At 38.6% G+C, this 19,172-nt stretch overlaps 1 protein-coding gene across 1 annotated transcript in view; it reads right to left on the bottom strand.

The window, feature by feature from the left end:
• The window catches only part of toc (toucan), an 89,311-nt gene that overhangs the window by 5,648 nt on the left and 64,491 nt on the right, over positions 1-19,172 (bottom strand). The window contains exons 6-8 of the mRNA XM_017148522.3: positions 18,363-18,521; positions 3,249-3,496; positions 2,447-2,683 (exon numbers count right to left, since the gene is read on the bottom strand). Coding sequence (XP_017004011.2) covers positions 2,447-2,683; positions 3,249-3,496; positions 18,363-18,521 — 644 coding nt within the window. The remainder of the gene's footprint in view (positions 1-2,446; positions 2,684-3,248; positions 3,497-18,362; positions 18,522-19,172) is intronic.

Raw genomic sequence — 19,172 nt, 5'->3', positions numbered from 1 at the left:
TTCCCAATTATTATTTAACTGGTTTTAAATTGTCTAAAAACTTCCAGCCGTCGACAGTCGCCGCCTGACCAAATCCGATCCCCAAATTAAGAGTTTGCCGACCGAATTGCAAATTGCCTTATCCACACGCCTGATGTCGCCGTCGATCCTGTCCAGCAAATTAATAGCCATCATGTCGCTGTCTCCGCCGAAGTCTCTGTCGCAGTCTCAGTCGAAATCTCTGTCTCCCAGTGACAATCTCGGTGTCTCGATGTCGCGATACCTTGATTTCCCGATGGGTGACAGTCAAAGTGGGCAGTCAGTGGACGAAATGAGCGGCCGAAGACAGCGACATTTACCTGACAAGGACGCGTTCGAAATTAAAGTTTTGAAATTAGTGACTCGCCGCCGTGAAACTGGCTCGACTGGAATTTAATCCTTTTTTCAGCCAGCAATCTAGGATGCAACTGTAGCGGCAATTGTCCTTCACATTTAATAACGCGCTGTAAAATGTGAAAACCTAATAAAAATGGACACGAGCCTGGTCGTCCTTTTTCCAAAACGATGTCCTTCGGCTACCTTGCTCTTCCTCGGTTTTCACACCCGACTGTGAAATCTCGCTGGATCATATTTAAATAAATATTTATGTTGCAACATCAGTTTAGGCTTTTAGTGGGAAAATATTGCGCGATTGCCTCGTTCGCGGGAAATAGCCAAAAACCCAGGCAAAGCAAAACAAATCCTCCGCATGTTTGCATTTGCGGCCTCACCGGTAGCCGCGTTCCAACAAGTTAGCCAAATATTGTGGTATACTCTCTCCCGTAATTCCCCCTAATAACACTGGGTTTGTTTTTTCGAAACGTGCCTAGAACAAATACCAAAAACCCTAGATAAATATGGAATTTGCATTCGAACATGTGCAAGCGCCAATAGTTCTTGGGAAAATATTTTAATTCCATGGGTTTGTTTTTTATAATTAGGAAAGAAAAATAATCAAAAGGCGCTGAGACATGTTGAAAGGAAAGAAAAAAGTAGGAAAACCCAAAAAAAGGTGTTGAAAAAATTATGGAAAATTATAAGCTCTTTAACTTAAATAAAGAATTTATTTAAGGGTTTTTTCTTACACTTTTTTTCACCTTTAGGAAATCCCCAGCTGGCGAATTAAACAATTTGAGTTCTTTCTTTCACTTCCTGCAAATTCCCCCAGCTCAGCGAGCAAAAATTCCGACAACAGCTTAAGGGATTCCGGAATTTTTCTCCACATTAATGACTTTCCTTTCAAAAAAAGGAAACAAGAAAAGAATCGCTTGCAAATGGCCAACGCAAATGACATCAATACAATGAATGGCACCAGCTGATGGCCCAAGGAATTATCTTTTCATTTGTGGATTGTGTCACATTCAGCTTGCATACATAGCACATAACACCCAGGACTTAAGACCGGCTAAAATCGTTTGATTTTCCAGCAGAAGCAGTTGTTTCCATTATCCTGACAGCATTGTGCATGTGCTGCCCCGAAGACAATGGATTTACGCAATTGTCAACATTTTTGGGGGAAATGTGGCTGCTCAAAATGTGCCAGCAAGTTCAGACAAATCAGAGTCGAGAAATGTGCAAATTCTACCTAAAGCAATTGTGGTTGAGAAGTCAGCAGACAAACATCATCATAAATCGATTTATGATGTTCGCAGTCCTCCATATGCAAATGTTAAAATAATGTTTTTCGCATTTGCCGCGGATTTTTATGGCCTTGTTATTGTTATTTAAGTGCGGAGGCCTGCCTGCCTTATAGCAGGTACATTTTTTAAGTTCTCCCTCCCCGATCCTTTAGCATCCTTTAACATTCTTTTCAGGCGGAAATCTTGCTAAAACTCACACTTGCACCCGCGAATTTTCGTTTTGTTTCATCAGAAGCCTTTACACCGGAAAATGGCAAACAATTAATTGAATAGCTGGTTTCGCAGACCAACTTGAATGTGCCATCGCCTCACACCCTTTCATTTTTCATTTCCCCGCCCAAAGAAAGGCTTTCACGGCAGCAAGGGTTTGGGTTCGATTTTGGGACTGCGGATTTTTCCCAACTTTTGTTCGGAATTTTCGGTATAGTTTTTAATTAGTGCAAACACAAAAAGTGCACCCATATCCGGGGCTCAGTTTTCGGGGGTTGAGGCTTAGCCTGCACTGACACAATTAAACGAAATTAGCTCAACTTTAAGCATAGATTAAGGCAAATTTCTCAAACAATGCCCAGGCACATGTGAAACAATTCGGGAATTATTAGAGCAGGTGATCCCGATCCTGAACATGTGGCAATTACAAAGGACAGGGAAAGGTATCTCTCTATCTTTTCGATTTGCCTTCAAAGGGCTGTCAGCAGCGGGTTTATAAATCCCTGGCGCCTGTTTTCGCCAGCAAATCCCTCACCCTCGCTGATCCCTGATCCCTAGACTCCCTTTTCTGAACTCACCTCTTGGGACATGAACTGCACCATCACGGCGAGGCCCAGGATCTGGCGGTGCTCCTCCCGCCGCTCGAACTGGTTGTCCTCGAAGAACTTGGCCAGACGGGCGCAGTTCAGCACTCCGTTCTCCGCGAAGGGCTGCAGGGCGGGATATTGGGCGACTATGTCCTCGCGGGGCGTGGGCAGCATCGTCATCGAGCTGATCGACGTTCCCACTTCATCGGGCAAGGACAAGGAGCTGGGCTGGATTTTTAAAAATAAAAAGGGGTTATAAAAAAAAGAGTTAGAAAATATATAAATAAGTTGTTACTGATATAACTATGGAGTTTACATTTACATAATTATTTGTTCATACTTTTTAAATTGATTTCGTTTTAAATTGATTTCTTTTTTGAGAGTGTTTTCTTTTTTTTAAAGTGTTTTTTTTTTACATTTTTATAAAAACCAGGGACCGTAAATAACAGTCATTTGAGACTTTTATTGTAAAAAGACTGCTGTGATATTTTGTTTTAAACGTCAAAAATAACACTCTTTTTACTCTTGTCCACAAAGCATATGCATTTCAACAAATCTGGAAAGCAATTTAACTGTTATTTGTCCATGTCTATAAAGTGCATAAAAACCATTAAAATTAATGATACAAATCTCAGTAGGCCTCTTAAAATAAAAGTCTCAAATAACTGTTATTTACGGTCCCTGATAAAAGCAAATAAAATAGTATAAAAATGTTTTTTTTTTTTTTTCTCTCCTTAATTGTTTTACTTAATTTTATATTTATTTTTATTTTTCTCAAAAAACCCTTATTTACCTCCGGTTCAAGTGCTTTTATCGGCGGAAGAGGGGATTCAGCCTGGCATTGATTTGGCTCCTGCTGGGGGATAATACCGCTCTGGTCCTCGCACCTCTTCAACTTGGCCTCCGTCTCACAGGGCAACTCATTACCAATCGACGAGCGTTTCGAGTCACGCGCCATCGGCGGAGTTGGACATCCGCTCGCGGATTGGCCATTGTTTAGCTCCTGGAGTTCAGTTTGATCCACACCAGAACGAAGGGATTCTGCAAGGATAAAAAGAAAGGGGGAAAATTAGAAAATATTATATATAAGATGTGCCAACAATCGAAAGTACTATTTATTATCAAATTGTAACCCGAAAAAACAAATCCCTTGGCTTACGCAACCCTCGACCAGCGAAAGTCTTTGCTCATCAACTGGCAGATGAAAATCTACCCGTCGTCGTTGAAGATGAGCTAACGATGATGAGCTAACCGTGATTCACCCACCGGTGGATCCACTCTTCTCCCGGGCAAAAAAAAAAATTACATGAGTAATTGCTTAGTGGCCGCAAAAAGAAGATATAGCCGAGAAAAGAAACCGCAATGGCAGTAGATTTTCTTTTTGCATAATTCCATTGACAAAAGGGAAAGCAGTCGGCACTCTAAATAAACGTATATAGGTGCGAGTCGGGCCACGCCCACCGTCGCCTTGGTTTTGGAGGCTAAACCATCATCATCAATTACCGGATCGCTCCTCTCATCGGGGGGCTGTCAATTAGAGAGAGGATGCGTGGCCAATTTTTTAGCCAGCAAATTGGCCTTGACAAGCCTTGAGATATATTTATGATATCTCTATGTACAGGGGAGGGAGTTCAGTAACCGCTATGATCGATCCATCGATCGTGTGTGCCTGCCCATACATAACTCAGCCCGATTTCCTTACAAGCCTGTGGCTGTGGCCCAAACCAAAGCAAACCCATGGCTTTACCAATGTATCCGATGTGTGTCCATAATCAACGGTTGACGGTTTTATGTTACCGCATAAATTTATAGCCCCGCATACAAAGTTGTCAATATGTTTGCACAAGTTTGCCGTATCGAATGAGCGAAATTTGTAAGTTGCCTTCCGGAGTTGTCATCAAGATCATTACCCCGGGATGTTTGTTTAACTATCGAAAGTGAATTACCAAGTCATCGAGGCTGCGGCTGCAGTGAATTTGGATATCATAATATCGGAAAGAAAAATGCAAGGCAAAGGATAGAAAAAGATTGGTCATATCATACATTTTCATACCTTTTTTCATATCAATAAAAAGCCTATGTGATTAATATCAAATTTAACTTGATAATTTATCATTTCAAAAAAGTTATAAAAATACTGTTTTAAAGTATAGTAAAATCTTTTATCAATTGCTTTTCTGTGTATTTAATAATTAAAATTTATAAAATATGTTATTAGTTAATTTTCTCTCCTTCTCAATAAAATAAAACCTGCTGTTTCAGGAAATTAATCAATGCTGTAAAATAATCAACAAATTAGCCAAAGACAGCCGTTGCAAAGTGGCTTAAATGTTAACGTTCGATTTTAGCCGCTTTAAACGATTGTGCAATAATTTGCGAATGCGCTGGCCACTGAAACTGTAAAGCAAACGAAACCCGATTCGCATGAAATGTATTAGTGTTTAACAAATCAAAGCATAAATTACTATAAACCGGGTGGCTTTCAACATTTCGAATAAACATTATTTTGACATTTTGTTTGCCAAGCTGAGCTATTTCTTTGGCTTTTCCCCGGAGCTCGATGTTCCAAGAACATATTTAATAATTATTAATGACAGACCTTCAGCCACACCTGATCGCCATCGTCCTTCTTTTTCTCGACTTGGAAATATCTCAATGACACACGACTCAAACAAGTCTGGCACACGACTTTCGAGGGGACATTTCTCATGGCAATTAGGCGATTAAGTGACATTAGCTACGACCAATTAATGGCAAGGCCAAGAAAATTGGCCAGTTCCCTATACCAATGTCAGTTCCTGTTGCGGATTTCCCCCCGATTTCAGCCAGAATATTCTCACGGCCCTGTTTTGTCCCTGGAGAATCGCAACAAGTTCGACGACAGATCTCCCGCGTGAGTGAGCGAAAGACCCCTTATGGCGATGGGTCGATTTTATGGCTGAGAAACCGACCACCTCAGTAGTTATATGACCGAAATCCTTGCATTCCCATTCCCGATCCCATTTCCCAGCCCATCTTGCACTTGGATTTTTATGGGCCCGGAAAAACTCAGCAGCGGGTGATTTCATTCAGAAATATTTTTCTCTCAGTTGTCATGGGCACGTGGATTTTCCCAAATATTGCCGACCGTTTTGGTGAATGATTGGTATTTTTGTTTAAATAGTTTTGTATTGGTTGTGTATCTCTTGATTTTTTATTTGAAGGAGATTTTCTCCATAATATATTTAATTCTGCAGCTGGTCTTTTGGGTCAAACAAATTAAACTTTTTGGACAACAAACAAACGTCTTTTTGGAAAATGTCTATCTCAAATAAGTAAATTACACACATTGCCTGTAAAAACCAATAGAAAGTCTATGCTGCTTTTCACTGGCATCACTATTTGCACCTTGTGCAGCATTTACATCCACATCCACCAGGTGGAAAACAACAACTCTCCCCCATACAAGATCAATCAACATCAACCAGGGTTCGCATTCGGTCAGCCGAGCTCATAATGACGGTTTGGGCTGGGATTTCGGCTTGGGTTCGCTGAAACCCGACATGTGTCGAGGTTTTCGAGGCAAATGTGAGTGCTGAATGCGAATGCGAATGCTGTGCACAGTGGGCACACTGAGTGTGTGACACTGAACGCTGGACAGTGGGACGCTGGACGCTGGACGGACGTACCTGCACTGGGCGATGGAAAATAATTGAAATTCCAAAATATCTTATTTGGCATTAGGCAGCTGGCCGTCTCGTGTTGCTCTTGCCTTTTTTGCGGACTGGGGATTTTGGAAAACTCAAACAGCAACCTGTCTTAACCCATGGCGACCCACAAAAACATGTCCAATGAAAATGCGCGTAATTAAAACGAACAACAACAGCCAGTCGAAACTGGCAAACTGGCATTTCAATTAGCTGCGTTTAGGAGACGCGAAAAAAACAAAATCCGAAACCAAAATCACTTTACTTCACTCGACTCGCCTCGACTTGAAAATTAAGCGTATGTAACTTTGTGTCTGCTTTATTTCGCTTTGGACACCGAGTTTTCACAGGCAAAGGGTTGCCAGGGGATAGCATTGCTTTAATTGCAATTTAACAACAAATTGTTTTTAGCAACGAGGCAGAAGCACTTTCAGTGGGCGATAGTCAAGTGCCTAGCAGCGAATTTGTGCGAATTACTCGACATATTTGAGCTAAATAGGTTATAAAAAAATATCTCAAGTATGCAGGCGAATCATTTATGTAAAAAGCATGAAAAATTTTAAGGATTCTAGCAGTTAAAAGCTATTATTGGTACCTTTTTTCAATTTATAAACACAAATTAAGAATGGGAAACAAAGAATTTTAAAAATATTTTTTACTTTGATTACATATTTACATCAATAGATTCAAAGAAATATATAAATACGATTATAAATATTTTCAGTGACCTTTTTAACTTTAAATGTTTCTACTTTGTTATTAATCATTTGTCGTTTTAATTCTTTTAATTACACTTTTTACAAGCCGGAAGAACCATCAGCATTCGTAGAACCGAAATTTACACTTGCTCTAAATGAAATTGAAAACAACAGATGAGCGCACGCCATTCAATTCATTTCCATTTCTCACAGACCCTTAATGACACAAACTGTAAACATTATTTGCACTAAATTATGCTTTGTGCCATTCAATTTGTTTGGTTAAAAAATAAGACCAGCAGCTGGGGTCGCTATAAACAACTCCCGATAAACAGTGGATATGAGAACTATAAGGGGTAATAAGGCCAGCGGAAGAACTTTTCAGGCCATTCGCACTGCGGATACGAATATAGGCGTATATATAGACGCACGATCGATTTCTGCAGAATGTCAATCAGGAAGAGATATAGGGGAAAACGACTCTATGATGAGCAGATCGCTTCAAACTGCCCAAGAAGTCGGCGGTGATGAAAGACGTACATCAAGGGATTTATGGCAGAGATTTTTTATTTCAGCCATTACACGATGGGATATTGTTCTTAATTCCTCCGAGCAAACGCACATTTCAAGGTCGTAGTACCGTCGCTTGGCGCATTTCCATTTATTTTGCCTATCTATTTTTTTCATTTCGGCCGCTAAATAAGCCTCTAAAACACTTTTCGTTTTTGGCTCAAGTTCTTATGATTATTTTTAGATAAGTTGTGCACGAAAGCATTGGCAGTTCTGTTTTTGCGAAGCCAAAAACACAACAAAGCCAGCAAAATAGACGAAAATAATGCACTATATACCAAAATTGTCCAATTAATCATTACATGACCGAGTGAGGCACTCGTATGTGTGCTTAATTTCCAATGTTTACTGCACATACATCATCGATTTATATATGCTTTTCATATTATTTTGCGGTTGGCATACGAATGAAAATAATGACAAAAGTCCCACGATAGAAAAGACCGCAGGAAAAAGCTTCATGACTGGAAAGCTAATGAGTAAGTAAAGGAAATGGGTTTAAATAGGGTTTCGAATTGGTAATACCCTAGGAAGATCTATAAATTAATCGAAAAGGGTAATAATTTCAAAAAGAATTTAAAATCTAAGTTCATTTAATTTCAAAATTTAATTTTTGTATATATTTATTTCATTTAACAATCGACTCTACTTTATATACATTTTTCCACTGGGTAAACAGAAATGCTTATGCCAAATTCATGTTTGTTCTGTGGGCAGACAAGAAAATATGCTTTTTGGCTTCAACATTATGGCCACATACGATTGTGTGCTTTTAATATTTGGCTGGCATTTTATTTATTTTGCACAATATTTTGTTGATATTCGGGCACCGAGTGCATTAAAAGTTTGATGAGTGAGACAAACGGAAATTGCGCCTCAACTTGGAAAATATCTAAAGGCCGAATAAAGATTTTCATGTGAGATTAAAACTTTTCTTTTCTACCATCAATGTTAAATTACACTTAAATTGTCCTTCAAATGCTATTGAACAATTGTTCTACTTTCTGCAAATTTTCATTGACATCTATTTAAAGTTAAAGTGGTATTTAAGTAAATTTAAATTTAATTGTAGTCTTTTGTTTCTTAAATTCTTTAAATTAAATTCTTTCTTTAAATTCTTATTTAAATGACATGGAATTATTTTTGGTTTATAATGTTTAATTGAAGGCAGAATGCTTTACCAATTTAAATATTATTTAAATGGAATTGCGATTCTTTCACAGATTTTTAATTTCAAATCGTACAGCTTTTGGTTTACTATTTGCATCAATGGACAATAATTTTCTGTTTAATTTTCCCCGTTATATTGAAACACTCCCGCGTAATTTGAAATCCCAGCGATGGCTTACCGCCAATTCCCTCGTCCTCATAATCGCAGTGTGCAAATGAATCCGCGTTGACAGCTCCATTTCCATTGGAAACACCTCCTCCACATTCTCCACCCACATTGTACACTTCCATCATAATGCTTCCGCTCTATTTGGCTTAATTCAGCACTGGGATTTCAATTAGTGGACGCATTGCTGCCATTACTAGATGGATCGATTTTAATTGGCGACACTTGGGGACATCGTTAATGATGTTGAACCCTTTGACTGGCTTTTCACATTTTTTCCCCGATTTTTACGACTTGGCATACGCACGATAAAAAAAACCCCGCCGGCAGAAATTAAATTATCAAACAACGACGAACGATGCGATAGCGAAAACTTCTAAACATAAACTGTTAATGAATTTAATTCAAAATAAAGAGGCGCGCATTTGCGCGTTGTCGTCGTCTTCGTTGTTCATCGTCGATCTTCGTTGTTCGCCGTTGTTGATCACTCGGTACGCATTTGTTGCTAATTGTGGAGCTGATTTCACCATGTGGTGGATTATGGGATCCCACAAATGGCGCAAATGTACACAGCAAAAAAGCGGAAAGGGTGTAAAAAAGCTTACATTTTAGATAACTAGCTTTGGGGTTTTAATATTTTTTAAATACTTTTTAATACTTTTATTAAATGTGAATATATATTTTTAGAAAGTATAATTTCTTAATACCTAAAATTTAAATCTAATAGGTAAGCATTTTACTGAGAATTAATTCTTCTAGCAATAATATTTTCCCTGAAATTTTCGATTTGTGTACTTCATGTTCAAATGTGCACAGCATTAATGAACAAAAAAATCAGCATAAATTAAAAAAGAAACAAAACCGAACTGTGACGTCAGCTGAATGGGAGACTATGGGATAGTAATTATTATTCTCAATGGAGGACTGGTGACAAACGCAGTTCAGGAGATGCCCCACTGCATCATTGGGGGTCACTTAATTGCCTTAGCAGGCCACGCGGCGTATGAGCAATGTTTAATTAATTTTTCGTCTCACTTACAGAAGCTGAAAGAGGGAGACCAAAAAAAAACTGCGCCTGGCGGCTAATTAATGACCCAATATAAATCAAAATTTAATGCCACAAAATCATGGCAGCTGTTGTTGTTTTTCGCCAGAGAGCGTGGGCGGTTCGCGCAATAAGTTAAGTAAGTTAAGTGAGTAAGGGACAGCGTGGCATGGCCCAGTGAACTTGTCAACAAGTGTTAATTGCACTGCCAGCGGCAGAAAACAGAATGTACAGAGAAAGAAAAGCCCGCACTTCGCACGTCGCAGTGCGTAATTCAATAAAAGTTTTGCTGTTGGCATAGTTTTTATCTAGGGTCTGCTGGGTTTTATTTGGCCTTCCAAGCCATTCGCTGAGCAAAGCGTCGCGACAAATTGGCCAAAGAATTAAATAGAAATTGGGGGGAATGGCAGACTGACAGACTGGAGTTATGGGGAAAGACACCGAATGGCAGACGAAAAGTTATTAAATTATCCACGCACAAATTTCAAATTATAACGCGCAAATGCACTCAAAAAAAATTTTTAGAAAATCGCCTATGGATTTGCTTTACTGGCGATTTTTTTCTATATTTCTGGAATATTTCTTGAATTTAATGAATTTTGATTAATTGGAAGAAAATTTTCTTTACCAGTAGAAAATTTTTTTATTTTAAAGAAAAAAATCGCCAGTGAAGCAAATCCATAGGCGATTTTCTAAAATTCAGGGCGATTCATTTTCTGAGTGTGGAAGTTGGGCAGCGTGGCGAATTTCTGGAAATTTTTGCGAAATTATAAAAACCATAAATTTGATACATAAGAAAATTAAAGTTATTTACGAAATTTAATTATAAAGTCATTAAATATTTAATGAATAAAAACTCGCTAGTATTTATAATTTATGTAAGAAAATAGTAAATTATGAAGAAATTATTTTTTTAAAATATTTTTTGAGGATAGCAAACTTATTTTGTAATTTAAAATTTGATCAAACTACCTTTTAATTTAATAACTAAATCAATATTAAAAACAAATAATTAATTGGCTTAAAGAAATTAAATTGCACTATAAACTATTAGATCTAAAAAAAGGAAACCTTAATCTCATTGGAATCTCTGTCATAATCCACTTTTAATTGTCCCCTAAACCCCTTTTAAATCGATTAGTGCTAGTGGCCCATTTGCATATAAGCCATGGTACTCTGCATTCATATGTGAGGCAGCAACAGGCGTATATGGCCTTAATTATAGGGGCTATCGACGCAATCTTGGCCAGAAGAAAGGCAAGTTCAATGCTTATCTGCGGCAATTAAATGGGATTGCGCATACGCCCCGTGGTGTCCGCTTGACAACTTGGCCGACGGCCAAAAATCGAGACCGAAAGCCAGGGATCAATCAATTGGCGAGACGGCCTTTTCCTCGGTGGATTCTTTTCCCGACCGGCGGCAACAATTTGTTGCGCTCCGTTGGCCAGAAGCCGCCACTTGACTGCCGATTTATTTTCTTGCTTTTTTCTTTTTAGCCTGCACTTGACTCCATTAACAAAAAAAAGGCATGTGGTAGCGCCAAAAAGCGCAACCGCACCGTTAATGAACACAGCAGCTATGATTTTATTGCCTTTCGGCAGTCTTTCAGACTTCCAATTTATTAATTCATTTTGGGCCATAAAAACGCACCATAAAAGCCTAACAGTTTGAGAGGCACTGTAAACAAGTTGCGTATAACAGTGGAGCCTCTCTTTCAAGAACTGCGCATGTCCTTGCTCCATTCGACTGGCCATATATCTCATACACAATGAGTGTCAGTGTGTCACACAACAAACGAACACAAGTGAAAAAGTACATTATGCAATTTTTATGCTGAGCCCAGCGACACAGAGAGAGAAAGTTTTTGAATGTTTTTCCAGTTGGGGTAGCTGCCATATGAGTCATCATCATCTTTATCGGGGTAGTTAGTCGGGGAATCTTACGAGACAGGAAAAATAGAAGAAGAAAAACACTGAAATCTGAGACATCTAAGTAGGCGCCTCCGAAAAAAATCGATATTGGTCCATGGCCAAAAAAGAGGAGACAACCGGCCAGCTTGCGGTTTCTATTTTCTTGTTGCGCCTCTGGATATCAAGACATGCGCAGAATGTGGCACTATGTTTTCGTGTAAAAGTGTTAGAAGCCATAAATATTGAATGGGCCCGCTAAGCCTGCCCATCAGTTAGCATATCACAAATGGCAGCCCATTTGAAATATTAAGAGCAGCCTAAAAAGCAAAAAAATAAATGACAGAGAAAGTATTTTTCAGAACTAGGATATCTTAATAATGAAACTGGGCGAATCCTAGATTTAATTATATTTTATAGGAACAGAAAACTTGTAAACTCTTTCAAATATAATCTAAATCTGATTAGGTAGAATTTTAATTCCCTCCAAAAAAATCAGTAACTAAAGCATCTTATTTCTAACGATCTTTGAACTGAAAAGGCGCCCAAACTTTTGTCAAATCATTTATTTGCCTTGGTGATCTCACTCGATTTCGACAGCCAAGCCAAACAAATGACTTGGCACATGAAAAATGGAAAACTCCAGCAATTAAGATGTTATTTTTTATGTATATAGAGTTTATTTTTAGCAGCTCAAGCCAAAGACGAAGTTTCATAATTAAGCCAAAGTAATGAAATGGCAAAAAAAAATTTTTTAAATCGTATTTGCCACGCTGAGCCAAATAACAAAAGGAGGAAAAAAGTAAATATGAAAACCTAACAGAAAAAGAAATTAGGAGGACAAGCTCCAGCTGCTTTTGTTTGGAGTAATTGTAACGCCTCGTTTGGCATTATCTGGCCAAGAACACATAAGACGGTCTATACCCTATAACTAAGATGGTTATGGATGCCGTTAGACTTGTTCTTCTTCCTCTTGCTCCGGGTTGTGGGTCATGCCCAAGCAATTTTCGAATTATACAACGCGATTCGGTGGGTTCTGTGTTGCGTTGCCCAATTCAGAGATCTCCTTCATCTCATCTTTCACTCTCTTGTTAGCCAAATAGCCGAGGGGCAGCCAAATAAAACAATTCCCATTGTTCTTACAGTCGGGGAGATGGGGTATAAAATGGGTCACTCAGATGGTTGGGGTAGATCAGACTGAATCTGAATCTGAATCCGAGTCCGCTACAGGCAATTAACAATTAGGCACAGAAAGAAATGAATTTTTTGGGACAATATAAGCGACCCGATTTTTTGATTTTCATAACACACTTTAAAAACTATACTTTAGTCATAAAATATGACATTTTTTGGGCAATTTTTGAACTTTCTATAGAACTACATTTTTAGAGAAGTTTCATAACTATCCGAAAAAGATTGGAACATGAACCCTATAAAGAGATACTAAACATAGAAAAAAAAGACCAAAAATAGTCATCAATCGGGTATTTTTTCATATCAATGTTGGTCCCATATGTGTTCATATCAAAATGATATTTCCGAACTTATGATTTTGTACCATATTGTTATAAAATCGTACCATTTTGTTATGGCAAAAATGATATGATACAATATCAGTTCCATATTTTTCCGTTTTTTCTCTGTGTATAGTCTTATAATTTTTTCCTCTAAGTGTACCGGAGATTCTCCCAATTTGGCAATTGATTTTTTCCATCTACTCACCGCCGCTTCGTTTCTTCTCGGCCAGCGAAGATTTCTGTTTGCGTGGCATGCGAAAGGAGTTCCAGAGAAAGGAGCTCGACGGCGTCGAGGATGTTAGCGAGGACTTGATGGACTTTTTGGTGTACGAGCGGAAGATGTCCAGTTCACTGCTGCCGGAGGAAGAGACCGAGGAAGTCATGGATTTCGAGGTTGTCGTCGGGATGCGTGATGTTTTGGCCATGTTGTTGTTGTTCTGTGTGCTGCTGTTGTTGTTTAGTAGCTTCTTAATGCCATCGGAAGGCTCTCCCTTGCCACCTAATCCTCCTCCTCCTCCGCTGCTGCCACTGTTACCTCCTGCTTTTCCTCCTCCTCCTGCGGATCCAATGCCCGCATAGATTTTAGAATGATGATAGTCCGTGTAGCCATACTTTTTGGCCTGCACATTTTTGTGATTTTTCAACATCTGCTGGAACTCTTTCCAATCCGCGACCGTTGGCAATGAGTACGTCGTGGACGTGGACGCGTCCTTGTTGGCATTCAGACTTTGCGAGGAGCCGTACAGAAGTGACACAAACTCGTTGAGACCCATTTGTTTGGAGCATGCGCCTGATGGGCTCCCAGTGGCTCTCAAACTGTCGTCAAACTGTTATACCCGCTATTTGTTATAAGCCACTAAACACGTACACTGCGCGAAGAGGGGGACACATACACGTACACAACACGTCCGGTGGTTTCAGAGTTCAGCGCGCAACTAACCGCGGATCCGCAAAATGAACAGCCAAACGGCAAAGCAGCAAAATCGGGGGATCGCTCTTTCTCAGTCGACGCCAACGTCGCTGCCTCGGTCGCCGGCTTTAGTTTCAGTCTTACAATTTCCAATTCCAAACCCAACTTCAACTCAAACTTTAGCTTTGAGCAGCAGCAGAGACCATACAGTAAAAGTTAGCCACCAAAAAGGCAGTTTACATCAAGTCAATTCCTTAAAATTCGAAGGCGTCGTCAGTACTCGGAAAAAATTCAAACTGCGCACATTCGACGAAGGATTAAATTGGAATTTTGACAATGCTATGAAACGAGAAGATCGGATATATTGACCGAACAAATTTTGTTGAAACGCCGGCGAGTTTCAAGACCAAGTGGCATTTTCCGATGACAGAAAATAAAATGTAAAGTTGGAAAATGAAATAATATTTTATATTGAATTACCCAATCGAAAGTTACCTCACCCCTTTCACTAATATTTATCTTTTCACTTTGAGCCTCATCTCAGCTTCTGCTTTTGTTGTGGGGAATGTAATTATATATAGTTTTTTGTTATTTTTTCAAAATTGTCGCCATGACTTTCACGTCACAGTTGGCCAACAGCAAAAGTAGTTTTTCAACTGACTGTATACCATCCATATGCAAAACTACTCATATAGAAGTGAGGAGAAAACTTTGAAATGATTACGGATGGTAAGAACTCCGCGCTGAGCGAGCACAGCTCATTAAGAGCCACGCTCCAGTTGGAAGCTCGAGGGCTATAAACTTTATCAGGTTTGAAGAGATTAAGCCGTGATAATTATGGCCAGACAAGAAAGCATTTCTATTGAATCTTGACCTCAATTCGGTAATTATTCAAGCCCCAAAACCCCATAAAAAAATTGATTAAACAAGGAAACAATCATGGCATGTGCCCGGATATTGAATGTAAAAAACCGAAAGTTTCAGATTAATAGGAATTCGGGGACTTACGTAAGCCCCCAAAAACACAATTGTTCAATCGAAGAAAGCCAACTCTCATTGCAAAGCTTGCGAAATGTGGCGAATTATTTAAAATGTATATGCCCATAAACATCCCGATCAAAATTTATGCATAACTACCATAAAACGCAGTTCTCACGCCAAAGTATATATATTATTCAAAGGCGAAATTACTCAAGCCCTAAGAGCCTCTGGTTTTTATTTGTTTGGTCTTTGGGCTCTCAACAATTTATGCAATATTTGGCTTCGGTTTTAGTCAACTTTTGTGTGCAAATTATAAAACCCACGAAGTAGGCAGAAGAAATCCTCATTTTCCTCTCTTCTTGCATAAATTTGTCATGCGAATTAAACTTGGGAAATTTTCAGCTGACAGTTCAATATGGTTTTAGTTTTTGTGGGTTAAAGTATGTTAATGTAATCTAATTAATGTTGCTTGCTTATGAGAAATTATATAGGAAAACATCCGTTTATACTTGGTATGGATAAATCTTAATGACAATATTTCAATTATTGTTTTTCCTACCGACTTCAACGACCACCAATGAAGCAATCTTGTAAATGAGCCCAGCTATTTTCTTACAAATCTTTCGGCTTGCAAAAGCGGTTCATGTGTGGGCTTCAAAATGAATTGCAAATTGTTATGGAAACGTACTCAATACTCAAAAGTAGTAATAATTTTCCATATCTATGGTATGGGTATGTATTTTTTTACATTGGTTACGCATGGCAGAAACCGCTGAAGAAAAGTAAAAGTATTTCCAAAAAAAAGGCACGAGAAAAAGAAGCAACGCAAAAATACTCAAAAGGTGCGTGTTGGTGTTTGATTTCTGGCCAAGAGGGGCGGCCATAAACTCTTTTTTGCCTCAGCAATTTGCAGTTGCAAAATGCAAAACAGTTAATAGATTACGATGATATTTTCCTTCGCGAAGCGTGCCATCGAAGATGGGGAAAAGCGCTTGACAATTAATCCGGCAAAAGCGTGAAAAATGGCCATAAAGAAAAGCCCACGATAGCGACAACAAGGCTGAAATCAATGAACTTGATGTGTGTAGGCCATAAATTAGAGTGAAAACAAGCAGTCAGATAATGGGCTGCCTTTGGCCACACAAAGGCGAAATACACACACCCAAAGGCAAGCCAACCAAAAAGAGTTGGCGTGTGTTTTAAAGAGATTTTATTTACTTTATACCCTTCATAAAAAAAATATATAGGTTATTTTATAGGACATCAAAGCATTTTAGATCAAAGCTTCTAAAAAATATCCTTTCTTTTTGAAAGTTCAAAAAATAAAAAATAAGATATCTTGAAAACATTTCAACAGTTTGCTGTTTTCCGATATTTAATTTCAGTTTTACCTTAAAAAAATGGATATTATCGAAACGATATTGTGAAAATATCAAAAATATCGATACTGTAAAACCATTTTATATATTTTTTTTTAGGTTTTTTACTTTTTTTCAATCACAAACTACAGAAGGGCATTCGTAAATCATCACTGCCTTTCGTCTATAACTTTCCCAATGTTCATTTCACATGCGGGCCACAATCACGCACAATCAAAATTAAATGACAACTTAATTGATCGCTCCCCCAAAGTGGATGGTGTGAAAGCAATAAATAAAATTCAACAAAATAGTCAAACTCAGCGCCATAAAGAGTGTGTGGGTGAAAAGTGATGGCTTCGAGCTCTGCTCAGAGCTAATATTCCCACAGAAAAGGGGGGAAAATCAGGGGAGGCGCATTAAAACATTTAACAAACAATTTAACTTCAAATAAGCCAACACGATGCAGTGGCTCACGAGTGGGGGCGAAGGGTGTTTGGGGGGTCAGTGGAGCGTACACCAACGCCCAGTATGAAAAACAAGAACAAAGAGCACACAGCCACAACTCGCTGAACATCAAAGCGAATTTCGTTAGAGCGGCATAAACAAGTTGTGACATTTGTGCGCAGAACGAGGGGCTGAATTCTCCCAGTGTGTGAGTGCTGTAGAACCACCTGCCAAGTGGGGGTCATGCTCACGATTATGTAAGCATTATATATATATATGCTCATAAAAGTTAACCAGTAAATTCACTTGCTTACTCAACTGCTGAACTGGCTAGAGATAAAGACCAAAATTGATAGGTAAAGAAAAGTCGGGGAGTTTTGCAGCTGGTATTGAATTAAATGGTCAAACTTGAAAGTTAACGATGCAGAATAAAGTGTAATATTACCACAAAATGTAAATTGTTTTTATTCATTAGAATCGAATATCCATAGAAATCGAATATTGTTCTTATCTACCTTTTCTTTGGCCTTTATATTTGGAATGTAGAATATACTAGAGTTGGAAACATAACGATATTTTCGATATTTTCGCAATATAAATTCGATAATATCAATGTTTTGAAGGAAAAACGCCTATTAAATATCTAGATATAGCTAACTTTCGATAAATTTTCACCCTTTCTACTTATATACTAGAGTTTGAAACATATCGATATTTTCGATATTTTTGATTGATATAATATCAAAGTTTTGAAGGAAAAAAACCATAAATATCGGAAAATAGAAAACTTTCGATATTTTTCAAGCTTTAGAATTTACCCTAGCCAGTAACCTCAGGCGAAGAAGCCCAAATTAGTTAAACAAGTCGTATAGACGAATCCCATAAAGATAATCACCGCCTATTAGTGGCATTCGGAGTGCCCAACCTTAATGCCAAGCTGGCTGATGTGTATATAAATACTTAATATATTTTGTAAGCGAGTACTGAACCCACATTGGAATCATTTGGAGGCGTGCTACGCATTTGACACCAGAACAGGTGGCAAGATGTGCAAAGCTCATGTGGCTCACTGGATCACTAGCTCTCCTCCTAATTCCCAAACGGCTAATTAGCTGCCTTAATATTAATTACAAAAGTTGGGCCAACTCTTAAGCCCAAAAACTGTCCCCTCGAGATCATTTTGCAACCGTCAGCTAGCTATTGTGCCATTCCATTGTAACTAATTTTTTGGCCAGACAAAAAACTTTGGCGGCACGTTCAGATAAAAATTAATTTGATTTGGAGTAAACTTGAATTTCGTATGCTTTCACTTTGCGTCTTTCGATCGACCGAAAAAAAGGGAAATAGGAAATATATAATGGGGTTACAATCAATTCGAAGTGCTCCAATTTCGATTTCCCTTCGCGTAATTAACTTGTACGAAATATAATTTTTTCCCCCATTGACACTTACCCTCGGAAACGCCGGCAATTGAGGAGCTTTTAATAATCGTGGTTGATTTTAGTTTCGCCGATTGTGGTTGTTTGTTTGTGGCTGCTGATTTTGTGGCCACTCCTTTGAGGGGTGTTGTAGTAGCCGCAGGTCCTCCCAAAGTGCCATTTAAACGTTTATCTGCAATGATAAGAGGGAAAATCATTCATCAGTATTTTCCAGAGGATTTGCAAATATTAGGGTGTACTCTTGATCTCGCCGTTCTCCTTATAAATTATTTTGCTATCGTCTATACTTTTAATTAAATTTTTACTGCCGAAATGTTTACGAAAGAATCCACGCAAACCCATCTTTATCTTAATCTCTTTCACTCCGAACGGCCCCCTCCTCGCGTTCGAAGTATGATAAAAAGAATAAAAACGTGGATCTAAAATATACTTTATCAATGTGGAAATAGGCTAAAAATTCTGATGTATTTTCTTTATTTCGAGGCGTGTTTTTTAAGTTCAGATCAGATTTTATTTGCCACGTCTACTAGGTCAAATGAATATGATAAAACAAGTAAAAATATACCGCTTTCCGGCTATCAATGCACTTGAGCGGCCCAATGGCAGGGAGCGCAGAAAAGGCAAAAATCTGAATCTTAAGTCTGAATTCAACGGAGGAAATAACGATCCCGAACCAAAGCGCTGGCCGCCCAGCATGTCATAATTTGACCAAATTAATGAAATCAAAAGAAAACCAGTTTGCATTGCAAGCAAAGGTGCACAAGGTGCAAAACAGGGAAAGAATGCCAAAACAGAAACACCTGTTTTAGGCCGTAAAAAGGCA

This window comes from Drosophila takahashii, chromosome 2L (assembly GCF_030179915.1).
Source record: "Drosophila takahashii strain IR98-3 E-12201 chromosome 2L, DtakHiC1v2, whole genome shotgun sequence".
NCBI lineage: Eukaryota > Metazoa > Arthropoda > Insecta > Diptera > Drosophilidae > Drosophila > Drosophila takahashii.
This window is presented reverse-complemented; position numbering and strand designations above follow the sequence as displayed.